At 39.5% G+C, this 13,829-nt stretch overlaps 1 protein-coding gene across 1 annotated transcript in view; it reads left to right on the plus strand.

Annotated features, from left to right (window-relative positions):
* The window catches only part of LPCAT1 (lysophosphatidylcholine acyltransferase 1), a 107,736-nt gene extending 97,549 nt beyond the window's left edge, over positions 1-10,187 (plus strand). The window contains exons 11-14 of the mRNA XM_073678617.1: positions 1,543-1,696; positions 2,543-2,641; positions 6,601-6,742; positions 7,509-10,187. Of these exons, the coding sequence (XP_073534718.1) occupies positions 1,543-1,696; positions 2,543-2,641; positions 6,601-6,742; positions 7,509-7,690 (577 nt within the window). The 3' untranslated portion in view covers positions 7,691-10,187. The remainder of the gene's footprint in view (positions 1-1,542; positions 1,697-2,542; positions 2,642-6,600; positions 6,743-7,508) is intronic.
* Positions 10,188-13,829: the final 3,642 nt, after the last annotated feature.

Raw genomic sequence — 13,829 nt, forward strand, 5'->3', positions numbered from 1 at the left:
GTACGCACATGTCAGGTTTTTCTCATGGATAGTGTGTCCATTTGAAAAACTCTCAGATGTCCTCCTTTTTTTTTTTTTCATGCACCATGGACGAAATGCGTGCCACACACGTGCACACTGATGACACACCTTTATTATCAAAATGAAAATAAAAAAAACACAGTATTCCTCACCTGTCTGCCGATAATGCATATGTCCCACGAAGAGCCCAACTCGGCTACATGTGGATGCATTGCTGAGCGGTGCCATGATGCGACCGCTGAGCTCTGCATCCAGGATACACTGAGCTGAGCGTGAGAATGCAGCTTCAGTGACCCGTGGTGACGTCCGAGGTTACCGCCAATCACAGGCAGCCGCGTTCCCACGCACAGCTCTGTGTATCCTGGATGCAGGGCTGAGTGGTCGCATCATGACACGGCTCAGCAATGCATACCGATGTAGCGGAGTTGGGTTCTTTGTGGGACCTATGGATTATTGGCAGACAGGTGAGGAATACTGTGTTTTGTTTTGTTTTATTTTGATAAATGGTTTGGGGAGTTTTTATTTCAAATAAAGGACTTTACTGTGTGTGTGTGTGTGTGTGTGTGTGTGTGTGTGTTTTTAAACTTAAACTTATGGGGTTAGTAATGGGGACATCTAATAGACGCCTCTCCATTACTAACCCCTGGGCTTGATGTCAGCTGACATTACAAAGCTGACATCAACCCCACAAATATTACCCCACTTGCCACCACATCAGGGTATGTGGGAAGAGTCGAGGCTGAGCGCCAGATTTGGCACATCTTATGGATGTGCTATTTCTGGGGCAGCTGAGGCCTGATGTTCTTAGTCTGGATGGGGGCCAATATAATTTTTTTTTTTTTTGGGGGGGGGGGGTCTCCACCTTTTACTAACCAGTAAAGGCTAAGCAAACAGCTGTGAGCTGTTATTAATAGCCTGGGAACCTCCATATGGCTATTGGCCTCTTCCCAGATTATTAACATCAGCCCCCAGCTGTCTGCTTTCCCTCAGCTAGTTAAGAGAATGATGGGATACTACACGCTATATTTTTTTTTTTAATTGTTTTATTTAATACATGCTAGACAAAGACAGCAGTCGCTGACAACAACTTTCATCAGACTCGCCTGGTCTCGCTGATCGCAAGGAGACCAGGCGACAATGATGACAGTAGTATTCAGCACCTGGGAACAGCGCTAAATGTACGGCTTTTTACAGGCGCCGGTATATGTAACACTGATATGCCACACTGATGTTGCACACGGATAGCTCCGGCACTGGTTTTTCCAGTACCGGAATATCAGGACGTGTGAAGGGGGCCTAAGGTTGTACAAAGTGCAATAACTCTAGTTGGCTTATGTCTTACCATGGCGGCATGTATTATTATTCTGATTTGTAGAAGTACCGAAAAAATAAGTCCGAGATAGAAAACACTATATAGTTACAAACATTTGTGTTAAACAGAACAAGCTAGGATCAAGTAAATTATTTAAAAAGGTTAGTCATTTTCTACTAATTACAATTGTTTTGATTTTTTTTCTACAGCTTAAAACCAGAGAAGCTTGAAAAGGAATTGAAACAGTTCTCTGAAAGTGCTAAAAAAAGAAATGGGGAAAAAATAAACCTAAAGGAGTTTGCAGAGTATTTATCTGTTCCAGTAATGGAGAAATTAGAGGACCTATTTACTTTATTTGATGAGGTTTGACTTCCTTTTCCTACATATGTTATATTTCACAATGTTGTGCAAAGGTAGACTCTACTGAAGTGGGGATTCACTGTATATTAAATATTTTTATTAATAACCAGTATGATACTCTTATTTTAATACATTCTACATTTTTCATGTAATTGGGACAGTGGTATGCAAGTAAAAATGAGGGTTGATCAACCTCCAATTTAGGATGCAAAGCGAATGGGTGCTTATTCCACTGGTCAGACCACATTACTCCTACTTCATCAGAAAATGAATAGTATATACAGGAATAGCGCACAAAAATAATGTTTTTTTTTTTTTTTTTTTAATGCTTTTTATTTTTCAACACTCCTGTCCAAAAAAAGTTACTACACCACAAAGTGAAGCATAGCGATGTTTCAAGTAATGTACCCTTCCACTGCATCCACTGCTTGTATCACTGGGGTCCCTCTCCTATGGGCAATAGCAATTTTCACACTCTTTGGATCCCTAGACAGCCCAGTGATTCCATCCCTTCATATGGTACAGGTGGATTTTTGCATTTCTTTAGTCCAAAAAGGACAAGTCTCTTACATACCAGTATAAGTGGTTTAATTAGCCTTTTGGAGGTAATAGACTCCCTTTAATAGGCACTTTTGACTGCTACCTTTGTAAGTGACTACCTTGTGCCTGATGCTTATTTTCTAGACATTTCTCACCAGAGTTTACCATAACTACTTATTTCTTTTAATGATATAAAATGGCAGGGATGTAAAGGGTAAATAAGTCAGGCATATGCCATCTTCTTGTCTTTGTTTCAGCCTTTTTCTTGAATGAGAAGATCTAATTATATTTATCATATTGCCATTTCAGAATGAAGAGAGTGTCATTGACCTGCGGGAGTATGTCATTGCTTTGTCTGTTGTATGTAGACCTTCCAAGACGCTGGAAACCATTCAGCTGGCTTTCGAGGCAAGTAGCAATGTCTCTGCTCGTTTAGTGATAAACTTGGGTGCATTGAACTCGGTTCTGTTATTATCTCTTAATGCGTTTAGCATTCCCGAAATTTGGAACTTTGATGGTTTATGGCAAGGAGTCATATCCCATTACATGCTGATAGCTATGATTGTCCCTTTCACATGCCCCTGTTCTTAAAAAAAAAAAAAAAAAAAATGGTATCTTCTGGATGTTTTTAAGATGTCCTTTAATAGTTTAATATTTTTCTACATTTCTTTAACCGCTTAATGAGCTATGACATACATCTTTGTCATAGGTCGATAATGAATGTATGAAACTGATTCACAAGCTGAGCCTGCCTCATAGCAGGCATATGCTGGCTGTGTTACATAGCTGGCGTCTACCTGTAACTACAACAGCTAGACCTTTCCCCAATCGCTGTAGTTTTAACCACTTAAATGCCACTCTCAATCTTTAACCAAGGCATCTACAGCAGGTGAAAGAAATATTGAACACATCACCAATTTTCTAAGTAAATATATTTTTAAAGATGCGATTGACATGAAATTCTGTAACAACCCATCCAATCCACACAGGCAAAGAAATCAAACCATAGGTATCCATAAATTAAATTATGGTTCAACTGATGGCCTATATAAAGGTGGTAAAACCAGTGAACTGTCTCAAGAATTTTGCAACCTTATTGTTGCAAAACATACTGATGGTGTTGACAGAAGAATTTCTAAACTACTGAAGGTTTCAGGGAGCACTGTTGGGGCCATAAGCCGGAAGTGGAAAGAACATCACTTCATCATAAATATGCCATGACAACGTGCTCCTTGCAAGATTTCAGACAGGAGTGAAAAGAATTATGAGAATAGTTGTCCAAGGGCCAAGGACCACCTGAGGAGAGCTACAGAAAGACCTGGAATCAGCATGTACAATTGTTTCAAAGTAAACTAATAAGTAATGCACTCAACCTCCATGGCCTGTATTCACGCTCACCATACAAGACTCCATTGCTGAACAAAAAGCACATTCAAGCGTGTTTAAATTTTTAACAACAACATTTAGACGAGCCTGTGAAATAATGGGAAGATTGAACGTTTTGGATGCCATCATACACACCATGTTTGGAGGCCAAAACGCACTGCATATCACCCCAAAAAACATCATACCAACAGTGAAGTTTGAAGGTGGGAACCTCATGATGCGGGGCTGTTTTTCAGCATACAGCACTGGAAAACTTCATATAATTGAAGGAAGGATGAATGGACAATTCTAACTAGACATACTTTATTCAGCTCTGCTGTCATCTACCTGGATGTTGAAGATGAAACAAGGGTGGATATTTCAGCAAGACAATGAGCCCAAGCACACTGCCAAGGAAGCTCTCAATTGGCTAGGCCATTCTAACAGCTTTATTTTCTCTCTCTGAAACCAATCACCTGACCTGAATCCAATAGAACATTTATGGAAGGAACTAAAGCTCAGAGTTCATAGAAGGAGCCCATAGAACCTTCAGGATTTGAAGAGTGTCTGTGTGGAAGAATGGGACAAAATCACACCTGAGCAATGCATTCGACTAGTTTCTCCGTACAGGAGGTGTTTTGAAGCGGTCATCACCAACAAAGGCTTTTGTATGAAGTATTAAATAAATTTCAGTAAGCGTGTGCAATACTTTTTTTTCCTGTGTCATTTCTCATTATTACACATAACTTAATGCATAGACATCTATAGTTTTGGTTTCTTTGCCTATGTAGATTGGGTTGTTATTGACATCTTGTGAAATCAGGGCTGTGGAGTCAGTAAGCCAAACCTCCGACTCCTCAATTTCCATGACTCCGACTCCACGACTCCGGCTCCCTCATACATGACTCATGTTTAAGTGATAAATTTACTGTAGCACAGATTCATCTCCGCTAAAAGTCTAGACCCTTAGATCAGGAATAGGACAGACATTTATAGGACATTTCATAGCTTTCCCAAATTCTTATGAAAAAATATTCCCCACAAATTGCATTGTACTACTGTACCCAATTTTTTATATATATTTTAGGAGTTGGAGTCGGTCCATTTTATACCGACTACGACTCCACCAAAATGGGCTCCGACTCTACGACTCCGACTCCACAGCCCTGGTGAGAATGTCATGTCAATAGCACCTTTAGAAATATGTTTACTAGTGATGAGCGAGCACTAAAATGCTCGGGTGCTCGAAGCTCGTGTCGAGCACATTGGAATACTCGGGTGCTCGACCCGAGCAACGAGCCCAATGTAAGTTTATGGGAAACTCGAGCATTTTTCTGGTGGTCCCCCCCGGCGGTCTGCAGAAGGTCAAAAATTGCCCAAATCGATGGGAACGGTGCTGAATTAAACGTCAGGCAGGCAGAATATATATAGGCAGACAGGCAGGCAGGGTATATAGGAGGGTGCATGAAAAACATAGCAGGGCAATTGGAACACACTAGTGCCCTCCGATTTTCATGCACCCGTCTCTTTAAAAAAGCCGGCCGGCTTTCTGTTCTAAATTGTCAGGTACTGGTGTATGCCGCTGATGAATTGCCGGCTTTTCATGTTTCACCGTGAGCACTGTTCCCATCGATTTGGGCAATCACTGTAATGCCACAACCACCATGGCTGTGACATTACAGTCAGTGGCAGACAATCCCTGCATGATTGGCTCTCTAAAGAGCACCAAACATGCAGGACGGGGACCCGAGCTCCCGCCCGAGCATCTCGAAAGTACTCGGCGAGCTCCGAGCATCTCGAGTACTGAGATGCTCGGACGAGTACAGAGCAGTGGCGAGCATGCTCACTCATCACTAATGTTTACTTAAAGAATTGGTGACATGTTCTAACCATATGTTAAATTCCAGAATTGCATTTTTTGGGCACTTTTTCCACCCCAAAAAAATTTGTGAAAATCTATGTATTGTAAAATTATATCAATGAAAATGGCAGTTCAGCACAAATGCCTTCACGCATTTCCATGAATAAAAAAGTAAAAAAATAAAAAAAAATCCCTTTTTTCACCACTAAACTAACAAAAAAACTGGACATGTTTCACCATAATTGTATTAACCTGCAGAGGCCTGTTGACAGGTCATATTTTACAGCACAACGAACGCTATAAAAACATTGGATAATTTTTCACTGCTTCAGCACACTTGGAAATGTTTTCTTGGTTTCCAGTAAATTAGATGGTAAAATGAATGGTGCCATTCAAAATACAAAACGTCCTGCGAAAAACAACCCCACCAAAAAAAATTGCCTCACTAAGAGGTTAAAACATTTAATTCCTTTCCAATCATTTAAAAAAAATGGTTATTCTCTTCTTTTTTGAGGCTTCTCAGTGTTCATTAAAAAAAAAAAACCTGTTGTGTAGCAGCTGCAGTCCAATCAAAATTGATCTCAATGGCAGGATTATTGTTCAGTGGCATTTAAAGGGAATCTGTCACCTTTGCCACTTGGTCTGAGAGCAGCATCATGTAGACAGTAGATTCCAGTGATGGGTCAATTACTTGGCTGTTTTTTAGTGTACTTTTTATAAAATCAGTGTTTTATCAGAAGGAGATATCAATAAAGGATTGGTAAACCTGCTGCCATGAAGTCCTCCATATTTATGACCTGTGCCTAAACCACTGATTGGCCACTTTCTGCCTATCCACAGTGTACACAGAAACCTGCCAATCAGTGGTGTGGATGGGCTTACACAGAGCTCAACATTCAGAAAACTGGTAGAACTGCAGAAGATTAAACATGAATTTTATCAAAACTGACACAAGCCCCCGGTAAGTGATATATCGCTGGAATCAGGGACTCTGCCCTACATCATGCTGTTGTCAGATGGGGTAACAAGAACCTAGTGACAGATTTTCTTTAGCATGACTGTAATGTTTCATGCTGTGCTAGATCCACATTTTTACAGCCTTTCACTGTTGAATTACATTATCCATTTTCTTCTCTTATAGATGTATCAGTCAGAAAATGCTAAAACTATAGTAGAAGAGGAGCTGGCGGTGATTCTGAAGACTGCACTGGGAGTGTCAGAACTGAATGTAACAGATCTTTTTAGAGCAATAGACGAGGATGAGAAGGGTAAAATCACATATGGTAAGCCATTGATTCTTTGAGGATTTTATGTGCAAATTTAGTCTTATCTGTGCTTTTACATAGGCCTGCAGCCAAGCTCGCTACATTATTCTAAATAATACAGTGCAGATAGAGTGCAGCTCCAATGAGAACATTTTCCATTATAAATGAATGTATAATTTTTTGGGGGGGTTTGTACAGAATAGGTTTAGTGCACTTGCAAAAAATCGCATACTCTATTTTCATCTGAGCTGTGTACCTATGTTCTTTTCCGCTGGGCAATATAATGATGTGTAAGAAGGGTAACTTATTTTACCGTGGCATGTTTGTTATAAAGAAGAAAGCATGCTTGGCATGATTAGAACATATAACTTTTTTTGTTTTCTTTCTTTTTAATATTTGGCTCTTATTGATATACAAAAAAAAAAGTAGACTCCTAAATGTAAGAGAGAGAATACAATTATACAATTGTCATTTTAGTTTTTTTTCTGCCAATCCCATCCTCAAAGGTGAAAAACGAGCAAGAAAAAAAGAACATGTAACCTTGCAACATTTTACAATGCTTGTGTGTGGAAAACTACAAGAAACATGTAGTTGAAGCTATTTAGCCTTAAGGTTCCCAATTACCATTATGCAGTCAATGGTTAGAAGTATGCAAGTTACTAAGTGCCAGCTGATCGCCAAGATATGCCAACCAATTTCACACCTATGTGTTGTACAGTACTGCAATCAGATTGTTTTTCTTTATTCTAGGATATTCACATTATTTCACTTTTTTTCTTTCCAGTGGACTTTGACAGGTTTGCGGCTTTAAACCCAAATTTTGCTGAAATGTTTCTTTATCCAAATATGGTGGACTCTGAAACATGTGTGGATAGTTCTCCTGCCACTGCCCCGAACGGTTTCTGTACTGATTTCACACCTGAAGACGTGGAAGAATACCATAATGAACAAAAGAAACTGAACTAAAACTGGAACTTAATCTCCCTCTCCTGGTGAGGGGCATATGTGTGTTGTACCTCTCAACATAGTTAAAAACACCTTCTATTTTTATTTGTATTTTTGTGACCGTTTCCATTATTTTTTGTTCTGCTTTTTTTTGGTTATGTGTTCTTTAGTACAATCAAAGTGTTTTGGAAAGCAAAGATGGAACATGGTCTAAATAACTACCGAGGGTGCCATGTGCATACACTAGTACAGGAGAAAACGGTGGTGTAGTACATGGTAACCCATTGGGGACTGGACTAAATTGAAATGTTATCATTTTCATACCTGGCCCGCACTGTGTGCTGTGACATATAAGCAACAGATACCAAAAAACCTTTGGGAAAGTACATTCCTTAAAACAGACGTGTAGGTTTGTAGCATAATCTAGGAAAGTTGATGGTTAGGTTATGTATAAACCTGTGGGCTATGGCCTAAAGGTGCAGTCAACCAGCCTTCCACAGTGGTGTGTGATAGACATCTGTCTGGGTTCCCCATTCATCCATTCATGTGCAGGATTGTTTTCATCTCGATAAAATAACCAATGTTCTGTTCACATGATAGGACTTAAGGGGCATTTACACTGCAAGATAATCGTGAACAAGCGTTGTTGAAAACGCTCGTTTCATGATTATCTTGCCGTGTTAACAGTCTGAACAAGCAAATGCTCATTCATCGGATGAAATGATCTTTTATGCAGCACTGCCTAGAACAATGGCAGCCTATGTGCACTGAGCGATCTCGTCTAGATTGCACAGTGCGCGTAGTTTGCTTTCGTCTGCCTGTGTGAACCGGCAATCAAGCGACCACCGATGGGTTAGTGTCGCCTGTATGTCTGTGTAAACTGACCCATATTCTTTGCATAATATTAACATACTACTATCGTAATAAACATATTGGTTGGATTGTGGATAGTCATTAGCAGGATTTCATGACCGTCGTGATTACTTCCCATTTGTGACCATTGCTATATTTTCTGATTTCCTCCACCATTGTATACCTAGCATTAGTATGATATTCCCTGGGTCCGTGCAAATGAATTGACTGTCAGCAATAAACGACCGCTGATGAGTAAATATTTTCTGATCAACGGCCATTTAAAAGGCTGTTTATATAGGCCGACTGTGCTGAACGATCTGTAATAGATCGTTTAGTAGTCATAGGCTGCTGTTTACACAGGACGACACACTGCCCATTGATAATTTTTAAGCCTGCTAAAAAATGTCAGCCGATGAATGAGTGATTTGTTTGTTGGGTGATCCGCAGCCAGTTTACACCGAAAGATTTTTTTTTTTTTTTTGAACGAGCATTCCCAGGAGCGCTTGTTCACTATAATCTTTCAGTGTAAATGCACTTTTAGTGACACATTCAGGCTCCGAAGAGATTTCGGAAGGTCTTTTGGTATTTGTTCTAATGTATTGTTTTGGAATACTCTAGTTGCAATGCTTTTATGGCACTCAGTGAATTTTCTGTTTGAATATTGATGCACTGGAGTATTAAAACTCCTCCTGTGCCAAGATCCAGCACACATCCAACACGTAATGTGCTTTCCATATGCTGTACAGAGCGCGCATGAACCGCAGAATCTGTGATGTCTAGTGCACTTTGGTGAGTTCTTCTCTAGGTCATTCTTTATGTTGTTACCCTCACTGATTACCGAACAAACTTTATTTGACGTTACATACTTTATTCATTTTGTGTGCATTGCGCATTTACATAGTATTATAAACAGTTATTTACAGGTCATTTTCTTGTTTTCAAGTATTAATGAGTTACAGGTCCCCTGCCACATTATGGTTATTATAGACTGATTTGCATAAAAAAAGAGATGAATACTAATCAGAAAATGAATCTTGTACCTGCTGTCTACATAATGTTGGGTCAGGATCGTATAGGCTGTGCCTTTTTAATAGCTTTTAAAGCACATTTCCAAACAAAATGTTAAATGACCATAAAATATTAAGGCTCAGTTCAGATCACATTTGTCTCCCTTAAATATATACACAATGACATATATACACCGAACAGACGCTCTGTTGAATGCTATACAGTGGTATAACCTATTTTTTTTCAATATACCAGCCAGATAGAGGCCTAAAGGACATTAATTTGTAATATGTTAGGCTGATATAACCCTATGAACACATTTATACCGTTTTTAAAGAGATTTTCTCGGAGTAGAAACAAAAAGATATAACTCGTGGAAATGTTATTAAAAATACATTTCTAAATACCTTTTAATTAGGAAATGACATTGATTTTCTATAGTGAGGGAACTGTAGAATTAAAATGGCAATCATCTTGTTTCTCTGACAGATGCCTGTGAGCATGTGCAGTAGGAAGCTCCATTGCTGTCACCTGGTAATAACCTGTGTCACTTACTGTCAAGATATTTCTAAGTCACAGTTCTTCAAATAATTCAGATAGACGTGGTGGACAGCAGAGTGAGCAGCCTTGTCTTCTTCAGCACCCCGGGTGGCTCCAGTATAAGATCAGATAGACATGATGGACAGCAGTGTGAGCAGCCTTGTCTTCTTCAGCACCCCTGGTGGCTCCAGTATAAGATCAGATAGATGTGATGGACAGCAGTGTGAGCAGCCTTGTCTTCAGCACCCCTGGTGGCTCCAGTATAAGATCAGATAGATGTGATGGACAGCAGTGTGAGCAGCCTTGTCTTCAGCACCCCTGGTGGCTCCAGTATAAGATCAGATAGACGTGATGGACAGCAGAGTGCGCAGCCTTGTCTTCTTCAGGATCCCTGGTGGATAAAATATAAGATCAGATAGACATGATGGACAGCAGTGTGAGCAGCCTTGTCTTCTTCAGCACCCCGGGTGGCTCCAGTATAAGATCAGATAGACGTGATGGACAGCAGAGTGCGCAGCCTTGTCTTCTTCAGCACCCCGGGTGGCTCCAGTATAAGATCAGATAGACATGACGGACAGCAGAGTGAGCAGCCTTGTCTTCTTCAGCACCCCTGGTGGTTCCAGTATAAGATCAGATAGACTTGATGGACAGCAGAGTGAGCAGCCTTGTCTTCTTCAGCATCCCTGGTGGCTAAAATATAAGATCAGATAGATGTGATGGACAACAGTGTGAGCAGCCTTGTCTTCAGCAACCCTGGTGGCTCCAGTATAAGATCAGAGAGATGTGATGGACAGCAGAGTGAGCAGCCTTGTCTTCAGCAACCCTGGTGGCTCCAGTATAAGATCAGATAGATGTGATGGACAGCAGTGTGAGCAGCCTTGTCTTCAGCAACCCTGGTGGCTCCAGTATAAGATCAGATAGATGTGATGGACAGCAGTGTGAGCAGCCTTGTCTTCAGCACCCCTGGTGGCTCCAGTATCAGATCAGATGGACGTGTTGGACAGCAGTGTGAACAGCCTGGTCTTCTTCAGCACCCCCGGTGTCTCCAGTATTGCATCAGAATATCCACTTCCGGCACAACTTCCCACACAAGTGATGGTGCGGAAATTCTACTGCACATGCTCAGGCACCTATATTAACATTCTAGGACACATGTCTGTCAGTGTAACAATACAGAGGCCATTTTAATTCTACAGTTATTACCTCCACATACAAAATGAGTGTGATTTGCTAATTAAAGATATTTAGGAATTTATTTATATGCACATTTTCTTCATTTATCATTTAGTTTTCTATTCCTAGGGAACATGTTTATTGTGTACATTGACAGCTTATACGGCATACATCCTGAACGTACGTCACAAGTGCGATGTGGACATAGCCTAAAGAAGGAGGTTTTGTCTGGAGTGTTAATTTAAGACCTAATTACCAAAGTTTGGCTGCTGTTTTAACTTCTGGTTTAATATATATGGCCATTTTTTGTGTTTTAAGTTTTGGGTGTAATCTCTCTGCAAGAAATCCCATTAAGTATCAACAATGTCAAGTCAGCTTTTCCTATTGCAAAATATAGAGGCAAACCTAGAACGGGAAAGCTGCTGGGAATGTTGGGTCCCCAGGGTTGCCGATTATTGTACAGATTGTTTTCGGTTTTAGAAAGACATGAGGAGCTTGCTATTCTCTGAGGCTTCTCTGTTCTCCTTGGCTTCCCTTCACCTAGCAGTAGGAAATATTTAGGTAATCACAATATATTAGAGTTGCTCATAATACAATTCCTTAAAGATAAGTGCCATGGCACTTTGTGCTGCGAGTGCTAAGTGATCTAGTAGCTCATCTCGCTAAACCTTCTCCTCAGCAGTGGACATGTGACAGGTGCATCTTTATGATAATCTGGTGTAGAATAAAGAATATTTTAATCTGTCTGCTACTATTGACATTCCTACTTAATTTTAGGAATATAATTTTTAAATTCTTGGCTATTTTGGTGAAAAAAATAATCATACACAACTACAGTTAAATTCCTTTTAATTTTGTATCTGATAATTCAGAGATTGCCCAGAGATCAAACTGGGAATCAACTAAGAAATTCCACAGGATCATAAGGGGAGTAACATATTTTGGGTTAATATATTTTTGCTGTCTCCCTAAAGGTCCTCCACCATTACAAACACTTTGTATGTACGTTTAACGGATATCTAATAATCCAGAATATCAAATAATCTGACACCATTTGTATTAATGCCCACTAAAAGGAATTTTACTGTAACATGAAGAATTTAAAGAGCAACCATAGTTTTAACTTTCATTTATTAAATCTATAATATGCATGAAAATAAGCAACTTTGTAATATCTTATTAAGGAAATCTGCTTCATTCCCCTCCAGGACTGGTCATTCATTCTCAAAATTCTCAATTCACTGGTAAAATTTGTATTCATATTTTTACATTACTGAGATGGGAAATGATGGTCACTATTGATAAGATTCTATGTAGATGGGAGGGAAAGGAGCTCTGCATCTAGCTCCTCTCAAGTCCCTTCTACATAGAATCTAATCAGTAGCGACTATCATCTCCTATGTAGAGAGGAGGGATGGGGGGAAACTATTAGCAGAGCTCCTCCCTACCCCTCACACTCCCCATCCGATATACATAGAATTTTATCAGTAGCGACTGTCATTGCCTATGTAAATCGGATGGGGAGAGAGGTGCTCTGCTAATAGTCTCACCTCCCCCCCCAACCTTCCCCTCTACATAAAATCTAATCAGTAGCAACTATCATATCCAATCTCTGTAATGGGAAAGTCTGTCATCACTGCAGGCAGATTTTACCCATGAATTGAGAATTTTGAGAATGAATGATCAATCCTATTGGAGAAAGAAGCAGATTATTGATTTATAAAATAAAAAATTAAAACAATGGTTTCTGTTTTTTTCCATTAATTTTTTTTTTTTTTTTACCTTTTAATTGAATTTGATTCATTTTGATTTTGCTCTCTTGGTGCGTGGACTCTTCTTCCTTGCTGGATGCTACAGTTAAGGAATGTTTTACATTTAAGATGTCAATGTAGAAATGTTTGAACTAATTCTCAGGTTGATTTTGTGTGGGTGCAACATAAAAGGTGCCTGCAAGTGACAATAAAGGAGCTGTCAAAAGCTGTGCTTTGATGGTTCTTCTTAATTACATTTATCCCTGTTAATATATAAACCTTCATTTTCGATATTGAAAACATGGCAGCTGACACCTTGTTTGATGCTATAGCCCTTTAAATAAAAAGAAGCTACTGTGAACGAATTAAGGAAAGATTGTTCTGGGCCACTAAATGGATTTAGGAAATCATAAACTGACGTCTGTATTCATTCCAAGGGAAATGCTTGCTGGCCTTTCTACTATTTTTATTGCTTGTAAATCAATGACTTTTTTTTTTTTTTCTATTTTTTTTTTTTTCAAAAATTGTGACATGATTTGCCTCTGTGTGATGGGTCCATTGATGCCCTTTGATCTCAAGTAAGCAAAGCTTTGGGTATGCTCTAAATGCTGTAAAGCCTGTGTTTTGTGGGTGAGGGACTGAGGACCTTGATGAGTGGCATGTATAAAAATAAATTTTGATGAAATAAAAGAAATCATGAAGGGAAGGACATTCCGCTCTATTTCTAATCACGCTTTCAATGCGTGTGTTACTTTTCACTGCCGATGTTTTTGTATCTGTCAAATTGACATACTGAGTGTTGTGTGTATGTTATCTTGTAACATAAATTTATG

The sequence above is a fragment of the Phyllobates terribilis genome, unplaced genomic scaffold (genome assembly GCF_046119375.1).
Source record: "Phyllobates terribilis strain yellow unplaced genomic scaffold, ASM4611937v1 Scaffold_4__5_contigs__length_816908805, whole genome shotgun sequence".
Lineage (NCBI taxonomy): Eukaryota > Metazoa > Chordata > Amphibia > Anura > Dendrobatidae > Phyllobates > Phyllobates terribilis.